Source organism: Macrosteles quadrilineatus, unplaced genomic scaffold, assembly GCF_028750875.1.
Source record: "Macrosteles quadrilineatus isolate MER2022 unplaced genomic scaffold, UCM_ALF_1.0 Scaffold_3__2_contigs__length_128488019, whole genome shotgun sequence".
In the NCBI taxonomy this organism is placed as follows: Eukaryota; Metazoa; Arthropoda; class Insecta; order Hemiptera; family Cicadellidae; genus Macrosteles; species Macrosteles quadrilineatus.
The window spans coordinates 60,593,906-60,614,993 of record NW_026542596.1 but is presented as its reverse complement, the minus strand read 5'-3'; the positions used below and the strand labels follow the sequence as shown (position 1 = coordinate 60,614,993).

The 21,088-nt window shown below is 35.5% G+C and overlaps 1 protein-coding gene across 1 annotated transcript in view; it reads right to left on the bottom strand.

Annotated features, from left to right (window-relative positions):
- Positions 1–2,606: 2,606 nt before the first annotated feature.
- Positions 2,607–21,088, bottom strand: part of LOC128988609 (lysophospholipid acyltransferase 6-like) — a 30,189-nt gene continuing 11,707 nt past the window's right edge. The window contains exons 6-11 of the mRNA XM_054410058.1: positions 20,168–20,297; positions 19,215–19,356; positions 14,685–14,890; positions 13,558–13,755; positions 13,136–13,290; positions 2,607–7,665 (exon numbers count right to left, since the gene is read on the bottom strand). Of these exons, the coding sequence (XP_054266033.1) occupies positions 7,515–7,665; positions 13,136–13,290; positions 13,558–13,755; positions 14,685–14,890; positions 19,215–19,356; positions 20,168–20,297 (982 nt within the window). The 3' untranslated portion in view covers positions 2,607–7,514. The remainder of the gene's footprint in view (positions 7,666–13,135; positions 13,291–13,557; positions 13,756–14,684; positions 14,891–19,214; positions 19,357–20,167; positions 20,298–21,088) is intronic.

The following is a 21,088-nucleotide window of genomic DNA, read 5'->3' as shown; positions in this document are numbered from 1 at the left end:
AGAACAATAGAGCTATAAAGGACGTTGCTGCTGTTGTTGTAATTATTTGTAGTATTTGTATCACATCTTGCTTTGATTTTTATTGTTATTTCTTGTTATGTATTGTTATTTTTATTGTTATTTCTTGGTAATGTTTCAATGTAATGGGTTTCCCGTTGGAATATAAATAAATCTATATATATAAAATCCAATGTATGTTTGTATATTTGTATGTTTGTCCTTTATGGACTCCAAAACCGCTCGACAGATTGTAATGAAACTTTTAGGCATTATTAAGCATTATTCAAGGATGGTTTGTGTGAAGTTTGGTGCAGATCCGTCAATAGGGCTCCGCCCCAGTGGCTCTGGAGTTTCCCATGTTAACCTTATGAGTACTCATATTTAAATGGAATTAAAGAATCTTAACAGCTGGTGCAGCTAAACAATTTGATTCTGTGATGTTCAATAGCATTAAAAAGTTAATAGGTTTACCAACAGGGTGCAGCACTATATTTTTTTTAATTTATGAGAACAGCTAATTTGCAACCAAAAGGTGAGTGAGCGTAGCGAACAAACTTCAACCTGGAGGCGAGTTAGCGTAGCGAACGAGCTAACCCGAAGGCAAGTGAGCGCAGCGAACGAGCTCCAAACCTAAAGGTGAGTGAGCGTAGCGAACGAACTTCAACCAGGATGTGATTGAGCCATGCAAACGAGCTCATCTTGAAAATGAACGAGCATGTGACATAAAACCACAATAGGACAGGACGATGTCTGTCGGGCCAGCTAGTAAATAAATTGCAGGTATCTAAACAAATTCATTTCCAACAAAAATTGCTTCACTGAAAGTGATTCACCAATAATTACCTTAAATATCCTTTGAAACAAGCAGTACTCAGAAATGACACAGATTGAAAATACAGCAAACAATTATTTTCATCTATTTGTGAAAACCATAAGAACTGGCTATCTTAAAGTATGCTCATTCATGTAGTTTAGAATATTAACAGTAGAAACATTACATATGGTATAGTTTAAATTAACTATTTTATGACTTTATATCACAGCATACTAGGTCTATAATTTTCTAGAAAAAGTTTAGAGAATCGTAAAGGATTTTCGTTGCACTGCAGCAAAACAGCTGATTTTAATACATGCATTGCGGGTCTAAAGTACCTTTTTTACTCCTTTGGTCTTTAGGTCCTTAGGTCTTTTACTCCTAAATAAAAGTCAACTGTTGTAAACTTCGATTGTAAGCAGCCGCATGTATTGATTTATTTAATTGGTTGTAGCTTATTGTTGGATCCTTGTCAATAGTTTGACATATCGTCAGTATAATACACAAACAATTGTAAGAGACAAATTGATTTAATCTCTTACAGCTGCTTGTTTGCATTAGCAAATTGAAAACAAATTGAAATGCTCAATATTAGGCTACACCACAATGGCTTAAACGAGCACAAGATACTTAAATGCAGCTTCTACAGGGATTGAACAAACATTTTCTTTTAGGAATTTTTTTGCGACCAAAAGAATGCATAGTTATAAAAATCTGAAACGATTTATACAATATATTTCTTATGGACTGTTGTCAATTAATGTTTAAAAAATATTCGACAATACCATTAAGCATTTCTCACATAAATAAAAGTTTTTAAAATCGTCAACTTTCTCAGCAGAATATCCACATATGATCATCACCAACAACGTGTTAAATACATAACAACTACTACAGAACAACAACCAACTTACAAAAATTAAATACCAACAGCACTATAATCACAACTTTTTTAACACTATGACTACCGAATTGGTCCAATATTATGTTATTTCTTAGTTAGGCCTCCACAACCTCCCAAGTGAGGAATATAAAAGGCCTGGCCACTAAAGAAGAAACTAATAACCCTAATGTTGTCTATATAAAAAAGTAATTAAATTGATGATTCCTGATATCATTTTTGCTTCTTTCGTTTACCAATCATATGTATTGTCGTAAATAAATGGGTTATTTAGTCTTTTCAAAGTTATATTTAATGATTTTTAAGTCTCGCATACCTTAATCAAACTCAAAATAATTTCTGGTTTCAACAAAATTCACTACCAGTTACTAGAGGCACTTAAGCACAACTAGAGGTTGCCCCGTGGTCGAAAACTTTACCAAAAATACGTACTGAGCAAACTTCTATATTTTCACCCCATTCCGTAAATAAAACATGTGATTCAAATTTATTGCGTTTGTTTTGATTTTTTGTTTATATTTCATTGTTACTTCGTCACCAGCATGGCAATTCATAAGGCCCATGTTAATTTTTTTTTAATTTTAAAGGGATTCTGTACATCTAAAGGCAAATATCTTTCTAACAGTATGCGTAGATTTTCCCTGTGATGCACACAAGCTGAGAAAATAGGTTTTCAAGAAACATGCAGCATTTTAATATATGGATAGTTTCACCTAAATGTAATTTGCAGTTACTTGACAATTCAATTGAAATTAATTTTAATGTTGAATCGTACAAGCATATATGTAAGGTAATATTTACCAAATTTATGAAACTACTGAAACTAGTTAATATACTTATTTTAAATTATAATAACATTTAAAATTTTAGTCTCAAAATGTTAACACGGCTTTCACATAATTAGAAAAAAATTCTTTCTTACTCTCATCTATTGTATATATTAACAAACTCAAACTGTTATGTAATCTTTAGCCCAAACCCAATCATTACATTACTTATATATTTCTTAAATATAGGAAGGCTTATAAAATCAATTTCATAACTTTTTAATCACACATCTTAGAATTGAACAAAACAAAGAGGAACTAAATAATCAACCTTGTAAATTAAAATAATGTTACAAAGCTAAAATATTTGTTAGTTTTCAACATTGACAGATGAGATATAAATAAATAACCGACAGCCAACACTAAATAAATGTAATTTTTATTCAAACTTTAAAAATAAAAATTTGTTAAAACTATCAGAAGAAAGAGTAAGAAGAAGATTTACCCACCACACCTAATATTACTCATACATTACCTGATCACAATAATAAATAAACCTAAAAAATACTACGAACCAAACCTAAACCTATATGGACACTAATAACATATCTGTACAACACAAAATTTGTTAATGAAGACAAAATACGAATAACAAACAATACTGTTGAAAATACAAGATTTTTATTAAAACATTTTTTTATAAAAGAAAAAACTGGAAGATATAAAATTCTATTTTTGGTGAATTTTAGCGATAATAAGAATAGCTAAAGAGTGTTTGATCAAATACTAAGGCAGCAAAATAATACTAAGACACAGTTGTTGAGTGTAAGCCCAACACTATTAATAGAGAGGTTTTGCATTTTCATGAAAATCTTGTTAAATGCAAATGCAAAATGTTAAAAATAGCGTTTGGCGTTTAACATAAGAGCGACAAATTTAGAGTTTTTGTATCTCTGTAAAAATTATGTTTAACGTGAACACTTAACGTAAAATGGAGCTAAGGTGTTGTATTTATCAATGCTTAGAGGTTAGGACTGTTTAACCCTAGCAGTGGCCAATCGTCGTCTGGTGAGGATATGACGTTGATGCTTAATGGCCAAAGTCGTCTGGTGACGATATGGGCGGAAATTTTTTAACGGTAAAAAAAACACTTATAATCAACTCAGATGAGAATAACATATACCATTCGAAAGATCACATTCTGAACTTTCATTTTATTACATAAACAAACCCTGTAGCAGGTATATAACAATGTCACGACGATTAGAAATCAAATGATTTTTTGGCGCGGCACGACTTTTGCAGCCGACACTGGAGAACTGGCAAAACACGTCTTGTTTGGCATTACCCTGCTCGGGTAATTTTCGTCTTGGGATGTTGCGGGTGGTACCACTGGATAGCCATTGATTTTATCTTCATTGTGGTAGTGATATTTAGAACGAAATATTGATTGCACAACCGGTACGATTTTATGAAAACAGCTGTTTTCAAAATTTTTAACAAATGGCCAATGGTCGTCAGGTGACGATATGGAAAATACGAATTACATACAGTGTAATTTATTATTACTAGTCATATAGTATGTCATTTTGAAGAGGAAGAAATATAGATTCAGAAAGTGGCAGCCCTGCACTCAGGGTTATTTCTGTATGCTCGCATGAAGGGAAGTGAGTCATTACTGCTACAGTCTGTCAGCTGTCTTGTATTCGCCATTGTTTGTTTGTGTTGTTGCCGGTGAGTGTTCGTTCTCGTGTTATCCACAATTTATTACTAAATAAATACGTTATTAGTTCGTAGTGTTAGTGTTAGTGAAGTTTGTGGGTGTGTGTATAACAGTAATCTTCATGCATTTTATTATGCATAAATATTACTGAATTGTGTGAAATAGTGTTCATAAAAGGTTGTATTTTGTTAGCATCATGTCCAAAATTGACGGTTCTGACATTCAGAGATTGTTGTAGGCCTACGAGACGGACCTTAGTTCGCCGTGCTATATATGCTATATAATGATATACCCAAGGTGTTATACATTTTTATAAAGGTAAATGAATACACTACAACATGTTTATATTGGTTTGGGGGTAAAAAATTTGGTAAAAAAGTTATATACTAAATACTGTACACTCCATTTTCTCAAAATCCGCAAAAAGTTCAAAACATTCTCAAATTGACACATAGTTAGAGGTGAAAATTACTTTTTACCATTATACTTATGACTTTTTTGGATTCCTTACTTCATAAGCTTTAGAAATATGTACATATCATCATTAGTTTATACATATATTACATGATGTTTCACAACAAAAACAAACACTGTATAGTTTACACTGTTTTGCGGATTTGCGGTTATTGTATTATTATGTCCCTGTTACGTACAAAAAAAAAAAATATTTCTAACATGTTATAAATTTGTATGTAGGTAATTGAATACACTACAAGATTATTATGTTGGTTTGAAGTAAACAAATTTGCTACAAAAGTTGTATACCAAATACTGTGAATTTTCTTTTCTCACGAAACCGCTAAAATATAAAAACATTATTTTATATACATATGTTTATAGGTAAAAAATTATTTTTACCATAAACTTTATGACTTTTTTTTATTCCTTACTTCATTAGCTTTACAAACATGTATATTTCATTATTAGTATACACATATATTATATAACTTTTTACAACATAAACTAACACTAGGCCTATACGGTTTTCAATTTTTTCGGTTCTCTGTTCGTCATTATATTTCGCCCCAAAAACTTATTTCTATGTAGGGAATTAGATTGTCTACAAAATGTATATAATGAATTTCCCATAAAAAATCCGTAGGAAAAAAAATACCGAGGCTGCTTTTGAAATTTCACAAAAAAATAAATTCTTTTTATTTTTTTCACTTTACCGATAAAATACACTGTCTAAATCATTATGATATTACTATTTCTAGATTCTCCTGTTCTTTCTGAACAAAATGAATATGAGGTTGGCTAGGTTTACTTATACGGTTGAATTTTTAAGAATTTTCAAAAAAAGGTCTGCAAAATCGCCAAAATGGGTTGGTCATTCCCCACTTCTAACATTGGCCACTGCTAGGGTTAATAATACTTAATTGCGATTGATTTTGTAGTTATAGAGGACATTTGAACTTTATCAGCTTTAGGAGCTATAACTGATCAAAGTTCTATAGTTTTCACATAGAACTTCTTTTAATAACACTATTATTTAATGATTTAGGGTGAATCTCAAACATGTTTATCCTTATCGAAGACAAATTAAAAAATTCTGATCAAGCTTAAAAAATGAACTTAGCACACACTTTCAACTTAGGTTATGTTTAATTGTTTACACTTAACAGCTGACTTTAACGTTTACAATAAAACACTACGATAAATCCCGTAAAATAGTGGCTATACGCTATTGAGGCCGGTAAACGATAATCACTACAAATTAATGTTTAACGTTTAGCGTATTTAGTTAACATCAAGTGCAAAAACTCTCTAATAACAAAATAATAATATATAAAAAATACAGTAAAAGGTGGATAAGCTGTTAAACAGTATACCTAACTTTATCTAAACTGATTCAATAGAGTGGACAAAAGATCAGAATTATAAAAAAAATTAAATGTACCTACCCTAAAAACTGTAAGAAACTGCAGCCTTTAACTGAGTAGATGTGATAAAATTTGTTAGTCCTACTTTTAAATATTTAAGTAGTTAAAGCCTAAGTAACGACTTTGGCTGCTGAAAATGATCAATCAAAGCAGTGTGTGAATTAAGGAATAAGCATATAACAAATTAAACACTTTTGCTTGTAACTTACATACTAACGACATAACCACAAAAATGGTAATAAGTAAATAACTAAAGCAGGAAACAAAATGAGTAAAGATTGTTCATCATATTCTTACAAGGAGCAGTTTTAAAGGATTATATTATAAGTGAGTCGCAGCCGAGTCTCGACACATGTCTGGCGGCCCTCCATATGTCCTACTCGTGCACGTGTCGCGAAAGTAAAACTATGTTAAATAACAGTCGACTAGTGTTTTATATGAAATTTTGACACACCTCTTCAGACAAGAATGGTTCTTATAAGGAATTGACGATGCCAAGTGTCTAAATGATACCAAAATCCAGAAATCTGAACTCCTTAGTACCGAAATCCAGTAGGATAAACATGGACCAAAAGGCGACAACAGTTAACAGTTATTTAACCTTTTTGTGGACTATATATACATATGGCTTATCTCAGTGAGACAGACTTTTAAAAACACTTTTATACAACGGTTGCACTTTCAATTTGGCACCCTAGGGGCAAACTGCACTATTGCTATAATTATATTGTTTTGACTAATGCCATATTTGCCCAGATAAATCACAATCTAAATGATTCAGTAGCTGTAGCGGATAAAGTGAGGTACACTGTACATAATGTAGTTAATGTTTTAAAGCAAGAGTCTATTATAATTTTAAGGAAAGTAACATTAAATAAAAAATAAAAAAAAACAGGAAAACTACGAGATGAGTATTGCATGTGTAAGTTTGATTCCTTCAACAACATTTCAATAATATACTAAAAACCAATTAAAAATCTTTACTCTAACAAACTTTTGATCTAAAATACTTTCTCTAACAAAAATAAATACTATGAAAAATCACATCACATAACAAGTGTTTCTATAAAACTCTTTTGTTATAAAACATTTATGTATAAAGTAACAACGTATAAATATCACCAATAGCCAATAGAAACACACCAGTAAAATATCTTCTTGTATAAAAAATAATAAACTTGTACTCATTTGTACAATACTATTCGTTGACCAACTAGTTACAAACGAGTAACACGTCCAGGATGATTTTGACAAACCCTCTTGGTAAGAAATTACTAAATTAGCGTAGACAATACCTACAAGGAAATATAAAAGCTTTAGACAATAGAAAATAAAGATTTCACAGCCGCACAGTAACATAGTGACTCTGTTAGTTGTAGGAATGATGTAGGTTGTGTGTGAGAAGATGGAGATGAGAAGATGAAGATTAACCCTGAATGCCGACTGAAAGACCGTTGGAAGCGACCTTGGTGAACTGATCTTTAATGGGAGACGGCTGCCGACGGGTCCCAGCTGGAAAGATGGGTAGTACCAGAAGAGCAGCAACACCCAACAAGTGTAGGCTGAAGTACATGTTTCTGGAAACCACAAGCTATCAATTTACTGACAAACCTACCAAAAAATCCACATTTACAAAAATAAAAATAAAGATGATTCATGGTCGATACAGCACCTGCCACATACAAATTGGAGTTTTTGAAGTTGAAAATACTTAACCAAGCAGATTCCAGGGTTAATTTATGTATGAAATAAAAGTACTGTATGTAAAACGTATCCTACAGAGTCTAATCTGCTAATGTTAATCTATAGTAGACTATACTATGGTAAAATATTTATACATCACAAACACACCAAATTGTCAGCTGACTAAATACATTGGTTCGTTGATGACAGAGCTAACCCCAGACCCCCGCTACATCTAACCTGACTTATAATGTTCAAACTCTTCAAGATAAACCTACACATGTATCAGCATATAGTCTGGTCGGGTAGCAGCAAAATATTTCAGTTCTGGCGGGGAGACTGTGATTTTAGGTGGTTATAGTAAGTTTCTGAACCTAAAACCGCCCAGTCCCCAATTTTTAAGGACCTCGGTCGTCCGTAATGACGTCATAAAGATGGCGGCAGTAAGAGGATGCTGGGTCGCCATGAATTGGCTATAATAACCGAATGCCTGAACCGATTTTTATGAAATTTGGCACACAAGTGCTTGAATACAATATCTCGGCACAGGTTGTCAATGGTCGAGTTTGATAAAGTCGTTTCAAAATGGCGGCCGTTAATAACTAAAATAATAAACATTTTTCAGTGTTTTTTGTTCTCAACTCCCTCCAGAGATCTGCAGCTACCTATTCATTTTCCTTGCAATCACAGGTTGTGATGCCATCTCTGCATGTCATAGAATATAAAATACCCCCACCACAGCAAACCTGCAGACTATGTGAGCTTCCATTGCCCTGATTTGATTTTCAATTAAATCAATTTCAATAACATTAAGTTTCATGAGTACATACCTAGGTTTGCTGCTACAGGGAGGGTAATAAAGTGAGTTTATATTAATAGCTCAGTTTAAAATTAATAAATTTGCCAAGTGTCATTAAAATATATCCATAAACAAGCAAACTACAACCGTTTATGTACTCTCCGTAATAATAACATGGGAATTTTAAATTTATGTACGCTGTTTTGAATTTTCTCCTTAACTAATTAACTTATAATACCCCCGCCGCAGCAAACCTGCAGACTAAGCGAATTTCCATTTGCCTGATTGGATTTACTCTAAAATATCTCCTTAAAAATATCACATTTATTCCCCATTTAAATAGCATTGGTTTAACGAGTACTTAGGTTTGCTGCAACAGGGAGGGTAATAACGTGTTTTTTTTGTGAAATATAATAGTTTGGTTTAAAATGAATACATTTTTCAAATTTGATTAAAATATTTCATAAACAAGCAAAGTACAACAGTTTAAATATTTATCCATAAGAATAACATGGGAATTTTAAATTTAAAAAATTTTCTCCGTAACCATTAGCCGCATAACGACACTTCAATATACTAAATTATTTGTTTTTTTAGGCTCCACAATATGGTTGGGAAAGAAATTGCCAAATCTTATGTTTTTTTTGCTCCAAAATGGGAAAACCCAATTTTTACCCCATAAAACCGGGGGTTTATGGGGACCCCCGATTCCATAATCCGGTCATGCTAGTTCGCGTAAAAAAATTAATTGGTATCTTCTACCTTAATTGGTTTCTTCGAACGACGAACCAGCGTGGTCGGGCCATGGGAACGGGGTTTTTAGGGGGATTTAAAGGGTAAAAATGTGGGTTTCTTATGTTTGACTCTCAAAACATGAAATTACATAATTTATCTCTAAACTTTTTTGTAGAGCTTAATGAAACAAATAATTTAGTGCATTAAAGTGTTTGCATAAGGTTATTGGTTGCCAAGAAAATTTAAAACATTGTAAATTTTAAATTTCCATGTTATTATTACGCAGAATACATAAACGGTTGTAGTTTGCTTGTTTGTGATTATATTTTAATGAAACTTGGCAAATTGATTTATTTGAAACTAAGCTATTAATATGTTAATAAAAAATCACTTTATTACTCTCCCTGTAGCAGCAAACCTAGGTAGACCTACTCATGAAACCTAATGTTATTGAAATTGATTTTATTTAAAATCAAATCAGGGAAATGGAAACTCACTTAATATGCAGGTTTGCTGTGGTGGGGGTGTTTTGCCTATCCTATGAAATGCAGGGACGGCATCACAACCTTTGATTGCAAGGAAAATGAATAGGTTGCCGCAGATCTCTGGAGGGAGTTGAGAACAAATAAATACTGAAATTTTATTATTATTTAAGTTAGTAACGGCCGCCATTTTGAAACAACTTGATCAAACTCGACCATTGACAACCTGTGCCGAGATAATTTATTCAAGCACTTGTGTGCCAAATTTCATAAAAATCGGTTAGGCATTTGAGTGTTATAACCAATTCATGGCAACCCAGCATCCTTTTACAGCCGCCATCTTGATGACGTCATTACGGATGACCGAGGTCCTAAAAAATTGGGGTCTGGGCGGTTTTAGGTTCAGGAACTAGTATAACCATGTAAAATTGCAGCCTCCCCGCCAGAACTGAAATATTCTGCCACTATATGCAACTATACAACCCCACTAATAATCAGGGGTGGTGGAAGCAGATTTTTGTTAGGGGGCCAGAACCTATGATGGGAAAAACTTAGAAAAATCAATTCCTTAAAAAGTTTTTAGGCTACCTGCAGACCATTTTTCTTCAAGCAGTAACAAAGAAAATTTACAATTTAACAAAGACGCTACTCTGTTCATTGTAAGTAAACAAGCTCTAGGCCCTAGGGATTCATATGTGTTTGGGTAATTTCGGCCGGCTCTGCCTCTCCCCTAAACAACTGAATAAGTAATAAGTTAAAATTGACTGTAAGAAAGTAGGGTGTAACCAAGTAAGTGTGTACACGTAATTGCTGGTAAGACAAGCAGCAACTTGTCAATCTTTACTACTTCAGACAAATATAATTTGTTTTCTTGAGGCACACTATTTAATGTAATAGATTATTATCAACAACATTATTTAACTTTGTACTTATCTTCAGTAACTGTTGTTAGGCCTACTTATACTTTTCTTCTTGGGCCAAAAAATAAACTTATACAGTACAGAAAGCTTTATATCCTTACACTTTTTTAAATGAACCCCTGACCCTTGACCCCTCTGACCCTTCCTAAAATTTCAGGGGGGTCAGTTGACCCCCTGACCCTCCGGTTCTGCCGTCACTGAGCATAATAATGTCTTGGGGCTCAGACATTGTACCTATTACTTTATAAGAAAATTGGAGATACTTAAATTTTGTTGAGTTAAAGAGGCCCAGTAGCAAACTGAAATATCAGGGACTTTACAGGGATACCCAGGAGCTGTAAACACACTGTGATTGGGCTGTTTGCCATCTTGGACTTTCGTACGAGCAGGAGGGACGTAATTTAAGACATACCAACATGTCATAACATTTATAAATGTCTATAACGCCACACTACACGGTTTTAACAAACTTCCCATGCAAAGATTCAGTCCAGAAAACAGCTGTTTGCTGCCAGCTTAATCAAATAAGGTTTCATTACGTACTACTGTACTGTAATGAGTTTTTACCGGACACCAACCAGCTGATTATATTTGGCAATGAGTAGTTATAAACAAACCCCTAACCTCTCTTTGAGGTTATGAGAAGTGATTGGTCCACTGGTGGTTAGTGTGTGGGTTGAAGTAAGTGATAAGTGGTAAGTGGTAGTTAGGTGGTGAGTAGGGATGGACGGGATTGAATTTTTAGTTCGGGACGGGACGGGACGGGATTTTTATTTCCTTCCCAATTTTCGGGACGGGATTTTTTTCTGTGCATAAAAAGAAAGTCTTGAGTATTGCAGTTACCAAAAAAGGCATACGAAATCAATCTTTACCGTTTGTGGCACTGATCTATAAAAAACCAAAAAATGGGCAATTTTTCAGGTACTTATAGAAACATCGAACTTTCGGTACCTATAGCGGTCGAAAGGCCTCGCGGTCACGGCGCGATCGCCAAAATGACGGCGGTAACGGGGTGATCGTTGCTATGACTCCGCGGTCACGGGGTGATCGTTGGTATGACTCCGTGGTCACAGGGTGATCGTTGGTATGACTCGCGGTCTCGGCGCGATCGTCGGTATGACTCCGCGGTCACGGCGTGATTGTCGGTATGACTCCGCGGTCACGGGGTGATCGTCGGTATGACTCGCGGTCATGGCGCGATCGTCGGTATGACTCCGCGGTCACGGCGTGATTGTCGGTATGACTCCGCGGTCACGGGGTGATCGTCGGTATGACTCGCGGTCACGGGGTTATCGTCGGTACGACTCCACGGTCACGGGGTGATCGTCGGTATGACTCGCAGTCTCGGTGCGATCTTCGGTATGACTCCGCGGTCACGGGGTTATCGTCGGTATGACTCGCGGTCACGGTGTTATCGTCGGTACGACTCCGCGGTCACGGGGTGATCGTCGGTATGACTCGCGGTCACGGCGCGATCGTCGGTATGACTCCGCGGTCACGGCGTGATCATCGGTATGACTCCGCGGTCACGGCGTGATCGTCGGTATGGTCGGTATGACTCCGCGGTCACGGGGTGATCGTCGGTATTACTCGCGGTCACGGCGCGATCGTCGGTATGACTCCGGGGTCACGGGGTGATCGTCGGTATGACTCGCGGTCACGGCATGATCGTCGGTATGACTCGCGATCACGGCGCGATCGTTGAAACGACTTCGTCTCTTGCGTTCGCGGACCTATCGCTCGCAATAGCGGCGTCATTGGCACTCGCGAAGCGGCAAAATCGCCGGCGATCGGACCAAATCCCGTCCCGAAAAATTCCCGAATCAAATGTAATCCCGTCCCGATAATCGGGAATATTTTTTTCCCGAAAAATTCCCGAAATTTCGGGACCCGTCCATCCCTAGTGGTGAGTCCTTTAGTCGGTGGAAATATATAAGGCTTTTACAGATATTTATTGTTAAGCTGGCTTAGAGTAGTATGGCATAAAATATCATACGCCACTTGTCCAAAATGTGTTTACCGGACTCATGATAACGACCACACTCGCCCGGTAAACACCTATTTTCAGTACTAGTAACGTTATATACAATTATTACCATGAGAGAATACTCATGATATAACCTTAAAAGAGCCAAAGAGTATGACACTTAAAATAACCAAAAAATAACTGTCTACAATATTAGTTTAATCATTAGGGTAACTTGTAGGCCCTTATTATTACTTCCCTCTACAAACAGAAGAAGTAACCCGTTCGTCATACAAATTTTAGAACTGAAAAGGTGGATTATTCATTGTTTGGAATAAAACTGGTTTTTAATGATTTTTTGAACACAATGTGTGATTTTGTTATGTCCATTTTTGTAACAACTTCTGATGTTTTGAGCTGTCACCAGTTCTTCTGTATTATAAACTCGACTATATGACTTACCTGTAAATGCGAAAGCTGGGCCAAAACTCTAGAACAACAAAGCTGAAGGTGATATAAGTGACCACCAGTCTAGTTGTGATCATTGTGATGAAGTCATACAAGTTTTTCATCGCAGAACTGGTCTGGAACGAGTGTCTGATGACACTGTGCCGCACCTGATCAACATGTGCCACTTTACATCCGACTGATGACTCATATTGGAATACTTTTGTACTAATACAAAAAAATATTAGTAAGTTTTTTTTACTCAAACTAAATGAAGAAGTCCTGGACAAATTACCACTGGTGTTTGTTTATATTAAGTTTTTGATATATTTCAAAGCCACAATGCTAATTATACAAGACAATGTTCTGTACACTAAAAACCTCCTTTGCTTGTAATTCTAACCAACTGACTGCTGTTAGTAAATCTAGCAACTTACAGCTCGTGAAGCGAAGGTAAAGAGAGCGCCACCAGCGAATGTTAGGTAGTAACCGGGGTAGAATCCATGCCAGAAGGACGAGAGAGCGTACGTGAGGAGAGTTCTATAGTTTTTACAGCGATCGTAGACTATCATACGCAGCCAGACATTGGTGCCTTTGTTCCAATACTCTATGGTCTCCTTCAAACTCGTGCCAAACTGGGGATAAGACGAGTGGTCAGTGTTTGTTACAAGGTTGAAGTTATACTAAAATACCATGCTAGAGGTAACCGCTGGTCAGTTGCCAATTTGTACAAAACACTATTTTATTGCCTAAACACATTTGTACGCTAATCATATTTCAGGGGGAGCAAGCTGGTCTAGTGGTTAGAGCACAGGACTTTGGTCTTTGATGTCCCAAGTTCAAATCCCGCCAAATCACCTATGGATTTTATCGAAGTGATAATGCAGCAACGCCTAGGTCTAGCCTGAAGTAATGTGAAAAACAATCCCGGGCTCGTGCCTAGCTTCTTAGGGCAAAAAAACAATAATCATATTTCAGAAGAAATATTATTTTCAGTAACCGTTACAACATTTTAAGGAAAAGTCATATTAGCTGATTTATCTAACTTAGCTAATTAAGAGTTAATCTTATTATTAAACAAATAGGGTCACTTGACATAACACTGATTTTTGGTTCTATTATTGATTGTGGAATCTACTCCGAAGAAATCCTGTACTAGGATAAATATGGATTTTATACGAGTTATAGAGCCACAACCCCCTCTAGGTCTAGCCTGAAGTAATGTGAAAAACAGTAACCTAAAGAAAAGAAAGGGGAAAAAAAAACTTAAATCATCAAACGTTACACAAAAAAGCTCCTTAGTGTTTCCTTCCAGCAAAATAAGTTTGTGTGTGTGTATTTCTTCCTTTTTCTGTTTTTGTCCTAAGTAGAAGTAGAATAAACAAAGCATCTTTCTTTTTGGCAAACTCTAAACACTTCTACAAAGTCACAAAAGGCATGGCTTTCCGACTTGAATCATGTGTAAAACTAGCAAATCAAGTTAAAAGTACAATCTAAGTTGGTTTGTTCCACACTACCAACATCATAATATTGTCTAAGTTTGTCAGGCAACTAAACTACTCACCTCAAATCGAAAGACGTCAACATTTGAGATAAGGTCCCATTTGGGCGAACCGTCGGATGAATAGCCGTTAAAACCAAGACCAGACAGATTGCAAATGGCGTCTGCTAGCAGCCATGCGTGGTAGTACTTAAACCTGATCAGCAATGTGGCGATACTGAGGTAGCAAAGTTGAGACACTACGCTTGTACGATCTATGAACTCATCTTCTGTAATGTACCAAAAAACATATTCAAAGAGAATCATTGAAAGACATATCTTCAACAAATTAAACCTGTAAAAGAAAGTAATTTGTAAAATACATCTTCCACGTTTGATTTATACCACTGTCAACCATTTTGAGACAGAAACCTAAAAATTATTTCTTTACTGTTATTTTATTGTACAAATATTTTGGTGTAAATATTACAAATAAGTGATTATTAGTATTTTCAAACAGAAAGATTACTTCTCTGTCTAATTTTTTGGTCTAGGTGTAGGAAATTGAACTATAGATAGATACACAATTTGCATAAATTATTATTAATAAATTCAACCTTTTAAAAATGCTATGTTTAGAAAGACCTCCCAAATTATATACCATACAACATTGAATAAAATGTTATAATATTTGATTGATCTACATTAGCAGAAATTAATTGCTTTTTAGTAAATAAACAATAAAAATTATTTAATATACTATCTAATTAAAAAATTATACCAATTAACACCCATCTCAACTCAAAATGTTTTTATCTGGACAAAATTAGTAGTAACATCTACTACGTAACCCATTGACGCCAACTCACGTATGAAGCCCATCACCACATTTTGCGGTGAGGTAGCCGTTCTGCTAATCCACAGGCGCTAAGTAGTTCACCAAATCCAACCTGTGAGCGCTAGTGTCAACAAGTGCTTATAGAGGCTATTGACCCGTTCGGCTGATGGTAGCAAGGTAGCTCAGATGGCTAAGGTGACAAGTGTGGTGTTGACGTCTTTCTACATGCACGGGTTAGAATTCCGTACATGTACAATCCATAATAAGATTCCTAATAAGAGGCTTAGCTCCACCTTAAAGCTTGAGTGGGTGGTGGGCCCACGTTAAACTGTGTCCGGCGAGGAAGTTGATGGTAGTGAGCTTAATTTTGCTTCTTCTTAAATTACCATAGAGAAGGACACAGATTTTTATTTTTTTGGCCTTTATTTTGGGTGAAAAATGGAAACAATAAATGAATAAATACATAAAAGGACATAATAACATAAACAAATAATAGAGAAATAAAAAAAAACTCTGTAAGCCACACCACTTTGTTGTTTTATACTAAAAATTACTAAGCTTGTGAAATACTACACACCAAAAATATGGAACACTTGAGAAACTAATCAATCTTATAAATTAAAATCTGAGTAATGAGTTAAATAACATAATATCAACTTTCACTACTGCTACAGCAAAACTAGGTTAAGCCATTATTCATTGTTTTAACTGATAGTCTATCCAAATACAACAAATTGACCACAGCCTTGTAATAGGCAGAAAAATTATGCATGTTTTACTAAATCCACAAGCTTGAAGAAAACTATGCTAATTCTTTTAATCCTTGGTAAGATTTAATAAACACTAGGGAATTTTCGTCAGCTAAGTGTAGTGTAACTGGATTTCAATAGTGTCACAGGCTTTCCACAATTCAAATATTTTGAATATTACAGCAACGCATATTACGATACCGATGCATACTACTCATAAAAAAATACAACAGTGTTAATAAATAATTCTCGTACAATATTTACATAAACATCATCGGCTCCAATTGATCCTCATGAGCCCTCGGTTCTGCAAAAAGGAGTTCTTGTTTTACTTCTATATTGTATTTTGGTATCTTCTGCTAGTAAATTTAAACAACAGTTTTTGTTAAGTTTAAATTGAAAATATTTTCCACACAAGCAACTAATATTAGTATGGCACTCTTTCTTGCAAATTAAACTCACCACCAAATGATTTATTTATTACAAAACTATTATACAAATAACAATAAAAACGTTCATAGACCATTTCAATAAATCTATATATATAAAAGGCAAAGCCCTCACTGACTCACTCACTCATCACTAATTCTCCCACTTCCCATTTACCTAGGAGGCTGAAATTTGGTACACTGATTCTTTAGGCATTAAATAGGAAAACTAAGTTTTTTTTATTCTGATCGGACTCTCGGGCTCCGCCCCAGTGGCTCTGGAGTTTCCCATGTTAACCTTATGAGTACTCATATTTAAATGGAATTAATGAATCTTAACAGCTGTTTCAATTAAACAAGTTGGTTCTGTTCTATGATGTTCAATAGCATTAAAGTTACAAGGATTACTATTATTTCTTTTAATTTATGACAACAGCTAATTTGCAACCAAAAGGTGAGTGAGCGTAGCGAACGAACTTCAACCAGGAGGTGATTGAGCCATGCGAACGAGCTCACTTATGAAGTAAAATGGGGCAAAGCCCGTGGGTACAGCTAGTTAAATATACAATTTGGCAATCCATAACTTGTAAAACAAATGTCAGAAGAAGAAACAACGAATAATGTCTCTTTTATAAAGTCTATCCTAGAACAGCTTTTAATGAATTAGAGAGCCAGATATTATATTAAAAGACTGTATCGCAAGTAGTACAAAAACTTGCCAAAGGGAGTGAGCTAAAAGTCTTTTATAGATTACTAGCAGAGTACCCGTCCTTCGTACGGGGTTGGCATATAAGTAGCAGTTATGAGTGAGGACATGGTTTAAGAAATTTCGGTTCTTTTTGAAGTTCGTTCGCTACGCTCACTCACCTTTAGGTTGGAGCTCGTTCGCTGAGCTCACTTTCCTTCAGGTTAGCTCGTTCGCTACGCTCACTTGCCTTCAGGTTAGCTCGTTCGCTACGCTCACTCGCCTCCAGGTTGAAGTTCGTTCGCTACGCTCACTCACCTTTTGCTGTTGTCATAAATGTAAAAGAAATAATAGTGCTAGTGCTGCACCCTGTTGGTAATCCTTGTAACTTTAATGCTATTGAACATCACAGAACAGAACCAACTTGTTTAATTGAAACAGCTGTTAAGATTCAATAATTTCATTTCTCATAAGGTTAACATGGGAAACTCCAGAGCCACTGGGGCGGAGCCCGAAAGGATTTTTGGGATAAAAATATGCCTATATGTTAATCGGGAATGTGAGCTATCATCATGCCAAATTTCAGCCCGATCCGACCAGTAGTTTTCGCGTTTACTTTTCCCATACACACACACAGACACCACCTCTTTTTTATAATAGTATAGATAGTGACGTCTTAAATATAAGGCCGTCGACACACGGGAAGACTGTTTTCCAACTGAAATCGGCAACTAATTGGACAAACTAGTCGTCTGCGTCCCGACCAATGTAGTTAAGTGGGACAGTACACACGGTGCGACTGCGATGCGACCAGTTGAGGACCAGTCGGCGATCAGTCGTTAAGCAACCGGACCTGCCGGTTGCTAGGTGATTTCAGTCGCCTGGTTTGAACAACTTTTCGCATATTTGTATTGCGCTTTGCAAGGATCGGGCATACCAACTGCGATAACTTTTTGTAAGTACTTTGTGACATCCTGTACATAGACTGAAATTTTGCGTCTGTTTCTTGTAATGCAGCGGCAGCTACAAAGAGCCTACATTGAATATTTGTTTTAACATAAGGATGTACCCAATACTTTCTACGTCCTCTACGCTTTCTTGATTGTCTATAAAACACCAGGGCTTCTTAATCACTACCACTCATTTCATTCACCACACACAGTACACAGTATCGTTATAACAAAATTAGAACTCATTTACTGTCTCAACTCAACTACAGTCGCGCCCGTGTGCGGATTTAACCAACGCAACTGCAATCGTAATCGCATCACAAAAAAGTTGGTTCAACTTTAGTTGGGTTTCACTTCCCGTGTGTCGACCGCCTAAGTGTGTGTCAATGTCTGCTCTGCTGATTCCTTAGACCAACTACCAAAATATGAAACTATCTCCAAATTATACAGTTTATTTATGTTTTTTATGTTAGCTTTTATCAATCAACATTCAAGTTCAATGTTTTCATTATTTGTTTCTCTCTGTATATTCTTTTATTAAATTACTTTATGTTGGTTAAAACCAGTGCTCAATTTGTATAAAAAGAGGTGTCGGAACTGTAACCTTCTTAATGTTTTTAGTACCAATTTGAATTTGCCAATATTTTTATCTTTCCAAAAGAGAGGTACCGGAACTCCGTTCTGCCGTGTTCCCCCCAAATCGAGCACAGGTTAAAACAAATAGTTATTGCAAAAATTGTTAACATTTGTATTCATGTAGCAATTTTCTGGAACAAATCATTCATTCATTCTAATATTGAATGGTAAAACTGAGTTATGTCCACTTATAAACACTAAATTGCCAATTAAAAATATGAAACATTTCAACTAGTTTTTACTGTTTCAAATTTCTTAGCCTGCATAATTAAATCACAGGCTAGCATAATTCTAGATTAAACATTTGGGATTTTTTAAGTTAGGTCACCTTTGACTTTGCTGATCGGAAACGATGAAACCAGTGTGACAAACAGCAGAGCGCAGAGCACACTTGCTGATATCTTTTTAATCACACACTTTGTGGGCGACGGCTCCAACATTAGCTTGGCTTGCATGTTGTCACCACTCAACTGAAAGACATTTTTTTTTTTGAAATTTTGTGTGATAGCAGAAATTAGCTATAATTAATTTCAAAGATGCTGTTTTTCATCAATAATTACTCTTTTGGTCCCGCAAACTCGGCACTCGATAACCCAGCAGTCTGGATAACTCGGCCATCAGCTGGTTCAGAAAATTTGTGATTTTTTAGTTAAATATGTATGTAGCCTACAGAATAAATTTGTTTATTTCCTAAGGCACCAAGGGCTTGTTTAACCATATCTGATGACTTAATACTGACTTGTAATATAAATAAAAAAGGCAGTTGAAAAGCTTAAAAATTGTATTGTTCTTATTTTTAAGCCTAGTTCCCGATAACCTGGCATTTCACAAACCTGGCACCCTTCCAGTCCACATTATGCCGAGTTTGCGGGACTCTACTGTATTTTTGTTCAAACAACATGAAAAAGTGAGTTCAAGACAACAAAAGGGGCAAAAATCATTATATTCTTAAAACTAGTGCACTAGTGCAGAAAAATTATTTTGGATTTAAAATCTCTATTTTTTGGAGTAGATCATAAGTTATAGTCTGTATGATGGAACCTATCCCCTGACCAGGTCTACCAGAGACTGATTCAGGCCTTATACCATACTGGGAGCTACCCCCTGGGAGTTGTTAATGGGACGGATGTTGATGCAGTAGACCATTAACTGTGATCAATCACGGTCTAAGGCATTGTCTATCCTACAGTACTGTCTCTAGGCCCAAGACAATGTTTGGAGTTCAAAGGGAACCAAATAATTGAGAAAGTACAACATGTTAACCAACACCGCATCACTTACGTCTGTGTGCTTAAGGAAGTTGTCACCGTTGATGTAATCTATGTAATCCCTGTAGAACACTACAGGTCCAGCCATCAACACTTGGAAGTGAAAAATATACGCAAAATACTCCAATGTCGATGGCATTTTTCTGCAAAATTAACAAATGCATTAAACAAACATCTACAAATAACCTACAAAAAACCAAATCTATTAAAAAAATTAGAGGGGTTTTGTTCGCTCAACTTTTGAGGCGAGCCAAGCCTAGTAGCCTACAAGCTCGTGCACCAAGCTCGAGCCAAGATTTTATGATTGCGACCACAGAACGTTTTTGCCAAAATTGCGTGATAATAAACACTTGCGCCTCAGTTATGGGTGACGGCGAAAAACGTTTCTATGATCATAGAGACGTTAATGACATCCACACAACTTTGGTTGATGTATAGCATTTTGCAGTGATTGCGGAGATTGATGATAACACTTCTGTAATCATGGGAGATGCACCAGATTTTATGCGATTGCGAGTGGATTAGGTGTTGCCCACTGGACTGCAGGAAAAAGAGAAAATAATCAGAATATTACCGTGGTAACATTGTGATGAATGAATATTACACCAAATTTATGGTTATAAATGTTAACCCCTTCGCTTAAACTTATTTTTACACCTAACCGGGCCAAAAAAATGAATTATTTCTGTGTAATTTTACACAACTTACAATATTTTTACCTGCACTCAGAATTTTGTATTTGTATATCAAATAATGTTATTTTTCTAATCAGAATTGAATTTAGATTAAAAAAATAAACATTTTATTGGTTAAAAGTATTTTTATTATTTTTTTATACCATATAATAAAAAAAAATATTTTAAAAAAATTATTATTTTTGCCTTTTTTAAAAATGTTTGACTATAAAAGTTAAAAATATCTTACTGTTCTGCCT